The sequence below is a fragment of the Hibiscus syriacus genome, unplaced genomic scaffold, assembly GCF_006381635.1.
Source record: "Hibiscus syriacus cultivar Baekdansim isolate YM2019G1 unplaced genomic scaffold, ASM638163v2 tig00111835_pilon, whole genome shotgun sequence".
NCBI classification, from domain to species: Eukaryota; Viridiplantae; Streptophyta; class Magnoliopsida; order Malvales; family Malvaceae; genus Hibiscus; species Hibiscus syriacus.
In genome coordinates, this window is record NW_024063193.1 from 1,005,552 (window position 1) to 1,018,598 (window position 13,047).

The 13,047-nt window shown below is 34.3% G+C and overlaps 1 protein-coding gene and 1 pseudogene across 1 annotated transcript; both read right to left on the reverse strand.

The window, feature by feature from the left end:
* Nucleotides 1–2,000: 2,000 nt before the first annotated feature.
* Nucleotides 2,001–4,276, reverse strand: LOC120171763 (3-hydroxy-3-methylglutaryl-coenzyme A reductase 1-like). Its single transcript, XM_039179417.1, has 4 exons — nt 3,191–4,276; nt 2,925–3,106; nt 2,485–2,831; nt 2,001–2,389 (listed from the first exon to the last, which is right to left on the reverse strand). The coding sequence occupies exons 1-4, from the start codon at nt 4,171–4,173 to the stop codon at nt 2,147–2,149; spliced, it is 1,755 nt and encodes a 584-aa protein (XP_039035348.1). The 5' UTR covers nt 4,174–4,276; the 3' UTR covers nt 2,001–2,146.
* Nucleotides 4,277–7,628: 3,352 nt separating this feature from the next.
* LOC120171701 lies at nt 7,629–12,439 on the reverse strand (annotated as a pseudogene).
* Between the last annotated feature and the right edge of the window lie 608 nt (nt 12,440–13,047).

A 13,047-nucleotide genomic window follows, 5' to 3' on the forward strand; every position in this document is an offset into this window, starting at 1 on the left:
CATTAATACTTGAAATAATTTATTGTAGGGTGCTACTTCTTTTACATTTACTGTTTTTTTTTTCATTAATTTTCATGAATTTCAGCCAGCATGCTACTACTTTTACATTTACTGTTTTTTTTATTAATTTTCATAAATTTCAACAAGCATATAAATGAATGCTTTAGCATTGTTTTAACTTTTGTAGGTTTGGTAAAGTCGGAAATGTTTGACATTATTGGCCATCGTATTCCCCGTGACTTTACCATTGATTGGATTGGTATGAATGCTAGCTGGACTTGGACTGTTGGAATTCGTCTAAATGTTGATTAGTTATGGTCTACATCATGAATTACTGCTTGTTGGTTGACTGTTGCCTTGTAAATTGTTGTTGTTGGTCTGATATAATTCAACTGTTGTAAATTCTTATCTAATTAGTTACCCATGGTTAAATTATGTTGGTGTCATTTTTAGCTTTTCAAGCTAAAAAAATGTCCATAATTTAATCATGTTGGCAGCATTTAGATAATTTAAGCTCGATGAAAAAAAATTTGGTAGCAAAGTCGGGTTTTTAACCTTGTAAAATTTTTGTTATAAGATATGGGAGCTCAAATTTCAACTTTACTTCATTTAATCGTAATTGTGGTGTATTGAGTTTTAATAAATTTAATTTGTACATCTATAGATTTTGCTAGTTTCAATATTTATAAAGTTATTAAATTTTTAATCTCATATTCTAATATTATCAATAATTAGAATCATGTTTAATATATAAATTAAAAATTTAAGATAATTTATATTTAAGTTATTAATTATTACATAAAAATGATCTAGGAATCATTTTATAAAATTAATTTAATAGCCATAATTAATCTTTTTAATATTATGATCATAATAAATATATAAAGTCAAATTTAGTAATTTGAAGTAAATTTAGTAATGTAATGATGATAATTACTACTTTATTTTATATTTATTATTAATAACTCATTAATTTAATAAATTTTTTGAATATATTTATAGGGTACAATTTATAAGTATAAAAAGTAAATACATTAATTCAATTATCATAGTTAATCTTGCATTATAAATTGTGAAGAAGTATTATGTCATATTGTAATATTAGAAAATTATAATTTTTTAACTTTATCAATTATAACTTATAAGTCAAGTAAATATCAAGTCAGGTAAATATCAGTTAAGTTTAATAACAGGTCAGATCATTTACTTGTTGAGTCAATAACATATCACGTTTATAACAAATCAGATTGATAACAAATCGAGTAATATCAGTTATTTGTTAGGTTATTCTCGGGTTTGTGTTCATTTCAGGTCGGATGCAGGTTGGGTTCAGTTGTCACAATATCAGGTCAAATTCGGGTTCAGGTCGGGTGCAGATCGGGTGCGGGTCGTAAATTTTTGGGTCAAACTCGGGTTCAGGTCAACACCAGTTCGGACTCGAATCAATTTCGATTCATCACCATCTCGGGTCACAAATAATTTTGACTCAATTTAGTTTCAGTCAGTTTTGCAGGTCGGGTCAATTTTTTACATCCCTAATAATGTGCCAATTTTACCAACCAAATGTTAAAATGAATACTTTTTTATACATCCTCTAGTATTTCAAAATTACTTAGACCAACCCTAATCAAGATGGGCTCATATCGACCTATTTGCCATTTCAATATTTAGAAAATCTAAAAGTTACATTGTAGTAGTGTATTTGTTTTTTTTTTCGTATTATATTTAACTATAAGTGTTGAATTTTGATCTATAATATCAAATTCATCATTAAATTTTATCAAATTATCATAAAATAGTTAATAAATTTTATTAAACTATTATAAAACAATCATTAAATTTATCAAAATTTATTATTATTTTATAAAGTACAATAATCTTGTAATAATTTGATAAATTTAAAAATTATTTTATAACTTTCAAAGTTATAGCGATCAAAAAGTTTATTTCGGCATAATTATGTGAATAATTTATTTTATAATATAAAAGAAAGAGTGGAAAGAACAAAATACAAAACAAAATAAAAGAAAATTAGAAAGAGACGATGTCTCTTTCCAACTTATTACACACAGATTTGTGTCCTTTGTACATTCTACCATGGGGGATTTTGCAACATTACCCCCCAATTTTTCAGGACATTTTCTCTCTAGGAAGAAGCCTTGGAAACATCCTTACTTGACCTATTGTACTTCATATGGCTATTAACTAGTTGACCAGCAGCAAGTGCCGACATGAGCGATAACTCCCCGGCAAGGACGGCGCCGGCTACTACAGTTGCGAGCGTCCTCGAGTTTGCCCCCGGTACCTCTTTGCTTGCACCTTTGACTCCAAGTAAGTTCAAACAGGCTGACTGAGATGCAAGTTGAGTTCCACCACCAACAGTGCCAACCTAAAGGATGAATCATATAGCAACAGAAATAATTAGGCACCTAACATAAATACCAATATTTTGTTTCGGCAACGGAAATCGACACGATCGGTTACCTCAATAGAAGGCATTGTGACAGAGACGTGAAGGTCTTCGCCGTTGTTAACAGCTTCCATCATGGTGATGCAATGAGAGCTCTCAACATTTTGAGCCGGATCTTGGCCGGTAGCTATGTAGACTGCACTCACAATGTTACTGGCATGAGCATTGTATCCACCCAGAACTCCAGCCATAGCTGATCCGGTAAGGTTCTTAAGCATGTTAAGTTCCACGAGAGATTCCACGCTCGTCTTCAACACCTTCCTTACCAGATCACCTTTAATAATGGCTTCGCAGACAACGGATTTGCCTCGTCCTTCGATCCAATTTACCGCAGCCGGTTTCTTGTCGGAGCAAAAGTTTCCTATATGCACAAATCCATGCATTCAGTAATCTAAAGTTGAACGGAAGAATTAACATAAATATTGCAAGTCTGCAAAAATAAAATGAAACTCACCAGAGATGCCGAGGACATCCATGTCGGGGAAATCGGTTTGAAGGAAATCCAAAACGTTTTGGACTCCCTTGGAAACCATGTTCATCCCCATAGCATCACCAGTGCTGCAAGTGAATCTCATGTACAGATTCTTCCCTGCAATTGCACACTTGATACCTTGAAGCCTACCGAATCTACTTGATCTGCAACCACCAAAAATGGCCAAAACTTTCAATAAACCATTACAAAATTAGCTTGAGTTTTATATCAATCAATTTGAAACAAACCTGTTGAAAACAACAGACAAGGTGTCGAAATTGTTAGGATCCTCCAAATACAGCTTTAAATCAGCTGCTCGTTTCACGGTACCGAACCTTACAACCGGAGCTCTAGTCATGCCGTCTTTCAATAGAACACTTGTAGCTCCACCGGATAAATGAATAGCCTTACATCCCCTGTTAGTGCTAGCTACCAAGCAGCCTTCAGTGGTAGCCATGGGAACCGAGAACTCTCTTCCATTAAGCAACAACGGCCCAGCAATTCCCACGGGAATCTGCACGTACCCGATCGGCATCTCACAACACTGCCCCAAAATCGACTCGTAATCGAACCCCTCCAAGGGCAATCCAGACAATGACTTGCCAGTTAATCTCTGCAACGCCTCACGCCTGATTGCAGCCGCTTTCTTGCAATCACCTAATTTCGATTCCAACGAATACGAAGGAGTTGTTCCCGCCACAACGGATTTAATTATCTCCTCGTCTTCCTCCGTTAAAACTGTCAAAGGCTTTTCATCGAACATTTTCTGGGCAGTCACGATCGGTATTTGAGGAGGCAAAGGAGGAAGCGAGCAATCGAGAGCTTGTCCACAAGGGACTTTACGGGCATCCTCTTTACGAAGCAAAACTTCATCTTCCTCCTCGTCCTCGGAAATCCAAACTTCAGGAGACGGTCGGAAAACCAAAGACTGAACAAATTCAATCCCAAAGAAGCCTATGAGATAAATGAAAGATGCAAAGAAGGCCATGATCGCGACGATCTCGGAGAAGGTGAAGACGTGGAGAGGAGTGTTGGTACGGATTTTTTCACGCCAACTGGAAAGAAGGAAATAGACCACCGAGAAGAAAAGGGTAAAGAAAAATGAGTTCATTAGATGCAAAGGAAGCGGCAATTCATCGGAGGGTTTATTGGGATCTTCGTCGAAAGAAACCGTCTTCTTCGGCTTCAAAGTCTGAACGGGTTTAGCCGAAGATAGCTTAGTAGCCTCCATTTTGGGTGTTTACGGAGGCGGAATCAGAATCCCGGCAGAGGAGGGCGGAGATAATGAAACCGAAACAACTGATTTTCAGTTAGTTTCCTTTCAAGGTTTCTGAGCAGGGTTCGAGTTAGAGATGCCAGGGCTGGAGTCAGCATTTATAGGATTTGAGGAAGAGCGCGTGATAAAAGGAGGACAATATCTGGCACGTGGTAATGTAGTCCTTCATGACTAAACTAAGGGTATGTTTATTTAGCTGTAATTGATTTTTCAGAAAATAAATTACTGGAATTTAAATTACTGAAATTTGAATTACTGAAAAATGAATTACTGGAATTTGAATTCTGTAAAATGAATTACATTTCTGGAAAATGAATTACATTTCTAAAAAATGAATTACATTTCTGGAAAACGTTTTATGATGTTTGGAAGTTGTTATTTAAACATTTTTTCGGTATATTTTAGTGAAATAAAATTTTATAAATTATATTAATTATTTATTAAAGTAATAGTACTATATTATATTTTAAAAAATATTAATTAGTATATTTTAATATCTTTACTAAAAAATTATTGAAATATATAAATAATATTATTCATTATTAAATATATAAAAAAATTTATTATATATTATTAAAATAAAAATATAATATCTTATATTATTATAATATAATTGATTATTTTATATAATATTAAAAATATAATATTATATTATTATAAATATTAATAAATATATTTTAAATATTTTAATAATTAATATTTTGATGAAAATGATATTAAAATATTTTATTAATATTAAATTCATAAAATAAAATTATTTTGAGTATTTTTGCTTTGAAGTGAAAAGTTCGGAAAATGACTTACGGAAAATGAATCCGTAAGTCATTTTACAGAAAACACAAAGGAAATTCTGTTACTAGGAAAATGAATTACATTCCGGAAAACGAATTACGTGAAAAAAACACGGGAAAACGTTTTCCGGAAAACGAATTACGTGAAACAAACACGGGAAAATATTTTCCGGAAAACGAATTACGTGAAACAAACACGGGAATTCGGGGAAAATCAATTCCGTAATTCCAATTACGGGAAACAAACATACCCTAAACACACAGGGAAGAGTCAAAGAAAAAATTTTAAGGCAGTGTTTGGCTGCAAAGTTTTTGTAGCACTTTCCTGGCTATTTCATTTTTCTTTTTGGGTAAAGTACACGAGAGGCCATTAAACCATGCTAAAATAATTGTTTTGGCTATTAAACTTTTAAAAATTATAAAATAATCTTACATTTATCAACCATTTGATGATAATTTAATAAATATTTTAAAATTTAATTGAAATAATTTTTTTAATATAATATTTTGTTATTTTTTTTAAAATAAAGAATATTCATCACTATATTGTATGATAGATTTTGAATCATTTGAAAATATTTCAATAAATAAGAAATAACTTATTTTCTTGAACGCCGCTGGTTTCCATGAAAAACAAGGCTGAATGTCGGTCTATGGCATGAAAATTCAAAATAGGATGCATGCAACTGATTACTATAATTCTTGAACAACTGGTTTGATGTGTGTGTGTGTATATATATATGTCATAAATCATTTATATTGTTTTAAATTAATTTCAAATAGTTGAATGGATGATTGAAATTTATAGTTGAAAATAATTTTTTTTTTATAAATAAAAAGAGAGTTAGATAATATGGATTAGGGAGGAGCATGAATTGGATCAGATTTTTTATTGATTTAAAAATCAATCCGACTTGATTTAAAGAGACCTTATTTGATCTGAAATTCAATTTAAATTTTGCAATACATGACCTGATTTGATATATATATATATATATATATATAAAAATAGGTTAAGATCCATCTACATTGTGTAAAACTCTTTTAGTTTTATACCTTTTTAGGATCATTAGATTGAAGGACATCAAAGGCTGAGATTAACTCATTGATTTTTTTCGAATGAATATCTTCTCATTTTCTACTGTTAATTTCAATATCTAATTTCTCGCATCCAATAGTCTTAAAAAGATGTAAAACTAAAAGAGTTTTACACAGCATAATTGGATCATGCCCCATATATATATATTAGATAAAATATAAATTTAATTACCAATAACCAGTTGGTCTAGTGGGACGAGGCACTAGGTCCCTTAAGCAAGGTCAGGAGTTCGAATCTTGGTGTTTTTGAATGGAGCAAACTAGGTTGGGATGGTCGTCCTTGCCTCTGCAGTACTCGATTTGGATTAGTCGGTCAATAGATCGGATGGGGATACCAGTGATTAATTAAAAAAAATATATTTAAATGAATATTATAAATATTAGTATTATTTCAATTATCTCGGCTCAAATATGGTTTTTTATTAAATCATATCTTATAATATAAAATCAGATCATAATCTATCGAATCTGAATTCAATATACATCCTCAACGCAAATGCACAAAATTTTAATATTAATCATCTATGTAATAGTTTTGTACCATACAAATGAATTTTATTCTTACACGGAGAATTAATTTATGCCGTCGACTATCATTTTGTAAAATGATATCCAATAGATCGATCTAATGTTCAAATATTAATATTTTAGATTTATTCCGTCTATCTTAAAATCAGCTCAAATTAGATAATTCGTATTTGCTTTTGTATTTATTCTTTCGTCGCATACGTATTCATGATACTATACAGTTAATATAAATTTTCTAGTGTTACGTAGTAGAATTGAAGTTGCTTACCACCTTTGTAATAGAAAAAAATAATAATATGATATAGACGATAGGATTGAAGTGTTATTTTTCTTCAAAATGACGAGTATTCATCGCCATGTGCTCAAGACTTGGACTGACAGTGTCAAAGTTTTCTCCTCTGAAAATCATATATAAATCTCACTGTTGCTATCATATATTATACAAGCATGGTCGGGCCAACCAAATTAGAAAATATTTAACACTGTACATTATCTTTTTATTTTTCTATTGACTGTAAAATTGTCATGTTTAGATTATTATTATTATTATTATTATTATTATTATTTGCACCGCTTTTGTTAAGAGATCATAAATAAATGATCACTTATCTTTAGAAAAATGTTAGGAGTAGTGATGATAAACTTAAAATTGATAGGTTTTAATTGGTGTTTATAGGATGTCTATAGGAGGAGTTTATTTTAGAAAAATTTGAGTTTAAATTGGATCAAATTTCTTAAATAATAAAATCAAATTTAGACTTAGGATAAAAAAATATCCGACCTTAAAAATAGTATATTTGACCTTTCATATATTTAGGATACAAAATATGTGACTCAACCCGATAAAATTATTTATCATTTAGATTTAATACGTTAAAAGATATAGTTAAATTTATTAAAAATGTTTTTAAATTTGATGAAAATTTCAGTATATATAATCAACATGTGCTAAATAAATAAACAGAACTGTATCTTGGGTTATAATGATCAAAACTGTGATAATGGAAGATAATAAAAAATATGTAACATTCTGTAACATGATGAACTTATTGCATTATTATTGGGCCTATACATGCCTGGAATATGTTGCTTAGAGCATGTTGAACTTCGGTCGAGCCATGCTCGCTTCGGACCAGATTGACCAACAGATGAAAGATATGATCTGCAATGTAATTTCTGCATGAGTCCTTCTCCAAACAACTCTGCCTTCAATGCCCACACGAGCAGAGGCGTTCTAGCTGCCATTTTCTCCTTTCTGGCTATCCCCAATGGGAGAATCCAATGAGTTACCGGCATCTCGACTGATTTCTTCTCCAGCGTAGTTGTAGTTGGTACAGCTGAGGTATATCAGCTATATTTTTTCGCACACTGCCACTAGTGATCTTAGGTTCATGTCCCTAGAGGTGGATGGATTGTTTTTGACTAGATCTTGGAGGAAGTTGAGGTAGTTTTGATACGCCTCGTTCTCGAAGTGGACCACGGGCGGTTCGGAGATCTCCAATGCCGAGCATATCTTCTTTATTTTCTTTTGCAGGGCGGTTTCCGAGTTCAGTTGCTGAGCATGCGATGACATTAACGTTGGCAGCTGCCAGGAAGTATAGGTTCATTTTGTACATATCGGTTTTGACCTGAAATGATGAAAGTCCAAACAAATATGATCATGTCATGATTAGCACATGCAATAATAGAGGCTGTGTAATGGGAGAACCTGCATGATGAGCAGCTGGACCGCGATATAACTCTTCATTTTCGAGATCACGTAAGCTGCGGTCTGCAGATTATCGTCCTAGATGTCATCCTTGGACAATCCTTGCTCGGAACTTGTTTCAGTAGTAGTAGAGGATCCAGAATTCTCGGGCAACTTGATGTCATCCATGGTTCTCAAAATCTTCATAAACCCGGGCAATGTTGCCGAGGCTGCATCTTTTATAGCTAGAAGGTTTTTCTGCCATTGGTCTTTCGTAAGTCTGCTTCCTAACTCTACCGTTAAACGATACATTACCGTGACCCCGGTGCTTGCAGGGCCCTGTATCGAACTCTTTAAGTATCCTGCCAGTACAGAAACCAGGTTTGGTAGTTGGGACCTCAACACATCGTAAAAACTTATGGCAGAAGTTTCTAGGTCCCATGGGCTTCTATCGGAATGAGGAGATTTTGAAGTTGGTGAACACTGTTTTACAGGAGATGCACCATTAAATATGGGGAGAACAACAGAGTTAAAAACACCTATCCAGAATGTTCGTGAGAAAAGATGACCATGATCCTTCGGGACATTGAAAAGCTCTTCCAACGAACTTTTTCGGATAGCTAACCTCGAGTCCAGTGTCAGTTCCGATAAACCTGAAAACAACATAAAACAGCAACCAGGGCCGACTCTGGGCAGGGGCAAGAGGGCACCCGACTAAATTAAAAATATGGCTCTAGGGATGGCAAAAAACTCGAATCCGACGGGGAAAACTGAAAACCGAATTAAATGGGTCGGGTTCGGAGATGATAAACGGGGACGGGGACGGAGAAAACCCATTTATTTTAAACGGGGACGGGGACGGGGACGGGTTTGGTAATCCCCGCCCCGATTACCCGATTACCCGCCCCGATACCCGACCCGATAAATATTAAAAATAAATATATATATATATATATATATATATATATATATATATATATATATATATATAATATTAATAAATTTAATTTAAATAAAAAATATATATTTATATATTTAATTTAAATATATATATATACCCGACCCAATACCCGGCCCAATACCCGTTTAAATAACCGTTTATGCTAAACGGGAATACCCGTTTCCCCGCGGTTTTCCCCGATTACCCGATGGGGATCCCCGTTTAAATCCCCGCGATTTTTTAAACGGGGACGGGTACCGGTTTTTTAAACGGGGACAGGGGGACCAATACCCGGCCCGAACCCGGCCCGTTGCCATCCCTATATGGCTCATAATTTTAATTTATATTAATTTATTATATTTTAATAGACTAAATTAAAAATAGGGCTCATAAATATTAATATACTATTTTCTTATATTAATGCAAGAGGGCCCATAAACTTATTTTTTATTGACTTATTGTTCTCATCATAACGTTAAAAACTATATTAATATACTAAATTAAAAGCAGGCCCATAAATATTAATAAAATAAATTAAAAACATAGCTCATCAACTTATTTCTTATTGACTTATTAAAAGAATGTTGTAATAATTTTAAGATTATTTTTTCTCATAATAATTTGTCGGATGTTGATGCAAATAATTATTTTTCTAAATATAAAGTGTTGCAATTGACTTTGCCAAATGTATTCATGTCAACGCTTGAAGTTCTTGAGTTTGTTAAAGCTAGAGATTTTTATCCTAATGTTTCAATTGCTTATCGAATCTTATTAACAATGTCGGTAATGGTAACATCCGCGGAAAGAAGTTTTTCAAAGCTGAAATTATTGAAGAATTACTTGAGGTCAACAATGTCACAAGAAAGATTGAATGGGCTAGCTATGTTATATATTGAGAAAAATATGTTGGAAAGCATTGATGTTGAGAATATCATCAATGATTTTGCATCAAGAAATACTCGAAGGCAATGTTTTTTATAAGTATTTATATGCTTAAATATGTTTTTGACATTTTTGATATTGTAATGAATTAATATTTATTTAATTTAATAAAAAATTAATTAAAATTTTATATTACATATTTTTTAATATATTTTAAAATTAGGACCCATTTTTTTAATTTTGCCCCAGACCAAGAAAAAGTAAGAACCGGCCCCTGACATCAACATGTTATACATGTTGAACAAACTAGTTCTAATAGTATTCATGGAAGTGTGAACAAATTTATAGCGCGGAAGTAAATAAACTAGCGGGTTACCCAATAGCAAAGGAATCCAAAAAGATGCCTGAACATCCATATCAGGAAAACTTTGTAGATCAGAATCATTCTTAGTTGCAACTGAAATGTATGAACCGTCATCGGAGCTCTTATCCGCGCAAACAAGCCCTCCCTCGGCAAGTTTGACAGAACAAAGCCGGAGAAACGAAATAGCATTAAGGCTAACATCACTGTCAAACCTGCTATTTGTGAACTTGACGAGGCATCTTACACAGTCAGTAAAAGTGGCAGCGCCTGTCTCGGTTACATGATGGAAGTATTCTCGAACTATTTTTTCCATGGTCTCGAAAGCTATCAGGACGATATTCTTCCGATCATCCACAGCAGCAACTGCGAACACCTAAGAAAAAAAGGGAAACTAGTGTGAAAAGAGAAGCTGTAGAAGCTGCATGACAATGGAAATCATATACGAGCTGTCATTTTCTGTACAAAACTTGGCAGTAGAACATTCGCTAGAACTCGGAGGACGAGCATGGGAAATAATATTCCAATTTCATCTTTCAACCCTGTTCTACATTTCGTTAATAAACTCACAAAAATAGAGGACTGGAGCTGGAAAATTGTCATCGCTGACAATGCACTGTTCTTCAACAATGATAAGCAGAGAAACTGCTTAATTGCATTAAGGAACCTGCAATTTTGCATGGCAGAATATAAAACATTAGAATTACTTAACTGAAGACTGCAGAATTTATCACCAATAGTACATGACATACAACAGTGGTTGTGTTAGCAGGCCAACAACCGTGAGAAAAAGAAATCGAATAAAGCCCAAAGTAATATGGCAACGTGCAAACAATCATAACTATTCAAATCAGAACCCAACGTGAAAAAAGTAAAAAATTACTTGCCTCACATTCGAGCGCCAAATGGAACCCCTATTATCCATAACAACCTTGAGGAGCTCCAAAGACAGTGTCTTCCCTCTCAAAAGGATCTGATCATCATTCTCCTGAGATGAAAACTTCATCGACAATTTACACAAATTCTTATAACAAGAAACCCGGCCTCCCTAATTTTACTAATCCCATTAGAACCCGAATCCGCCCCTTCCTTCGTCTCTTCCTCCCCAATCTCCTCCACCTCCTCCCATTTCGACACCTTAAGCTCCACATTTTGCAACTCCTGATCCTTACTCGGCTGTGAAAGCTTCAAATCCGGAACCCCTTCACTAGCATTCATAACCTCGCTAACAAAATTCTGGCAATGATAAATGGAAATCCCTTCATTTAAAGTCTTATCACTGAACTCTAAAAGCTCACTAACAAACACCTTTTTAATCGGAACATCAATGGAATCTTCCTCCGCTCGGGTGAATATAATTAGCACAATCTGCACTAGAACGGACTTAGCACATATCTGATTTGTCCCGCTTAAACCGCGTATATATATGTTATAACAAGTCCTAACGACGTTAATCAAGCAATAACCCCGGACCAAAATGCAAGGACATCGGATGGCGGCAAGCAAAACTCGTAACACCGCGAGCTCGAGAGGTTCCTCGCCGATGCCGCCGACTGTGCAAACGCCTTCCACGATCTTGTACAGGATCGGATTGGATACGTTGTTATGGACCTCGCCACGAAATAGGCCGAATGAGAACAATTTGAAAGTGCATTCCAGGGCGGGCTCGGCGACTTTGGCGTAATTTGTTTCCAAGGCGAGTTGGATCGTGTTGAGGACGAAGTTGCGTCGGCAGACGAAATGTCGAGCAGCGGTGACGTCGGATCGGACAAACCGGTGTCGGAGAAGGTCTCGAGCTTGTCGAGGGCGGATTTGCATGAGGAAACGAGGTGAGTGTGTTTTCGCCATGCGGCGTTCTTGATGATCTTGTCGAGCGGCGGGCCTAGCACAGGGCCGCACCGCGACGGTCCTCCAAGCGTTTGCGAAGCTAACATGTTCTGTTTACGTCGCTTCTGTAACGAACATCACATTTATTTGATTAATTATGATTCTTTTTCAAATCTCTTGACGATCTGACTGTTAACTGAAACGCGAATTCATCAGCAAAATTTTGAAATGGAAATCAAATATTACTGGTTGAAGGGAAGAAGATCAGAGAGCGATGGAATGGAGGAATGAGGTTTTTGTTCGTTTAATTTGGACAATGACAAATTCTTCTCCAGAGATGTTGGAATTTGATTTGCCTCAGCCGATACATGTGTGTTTAATCGGCTTTTTTGACTGATTTATTACTCACCTTCTCTCTCTCTCCACTACCTCTGACGTTTATTTCTAACTATTTCAAATTTCCTTTTTCTTTTATTATTTAATATAATGTCAGAAAGGGTGTATTTAATATTTAATTAAATAATCTCTTTAATATTTATTTTTTATTACTTTGACTTTTAACGTTTTATTTGGGCGGTGCGGCGCCTTAAAAACGGTTAATATACGGCGTGACCGGTTAAACAAGTGATTGGTTAAAATTTAGACAGGTTATGTTATATTATTTAACCGGAAATATTATAAAGTACAATAACATACTAGGTAGCGCTTATATAAT

Excerpts from the sequence above, each read along its gene's own strand:
- LOC120171763 (XM_039179417.1), bottom strand. The coding sequence starts at position 4,173 with ATGGAGGCTACTAAGCTATCTTCGGCTAAACCCGTTCAGACTTTGAAG. Across the intron at positions 3,107-3,190 it reads TTGTCTGTTGTTTTCAACAG|ATCAAGTAGATTCGGTAGGC; the intron begins GTTTGTTTCAAA and ends TGGTGGTTGCAG. Across the intron at positions 2,390-2,484 it reads TCACAATGCCTTCTATTGAG|GTTGGCACTGTTGGTGGTGG; the intron begins GTAACCGATCGT and ends TTCATCCTTTAG.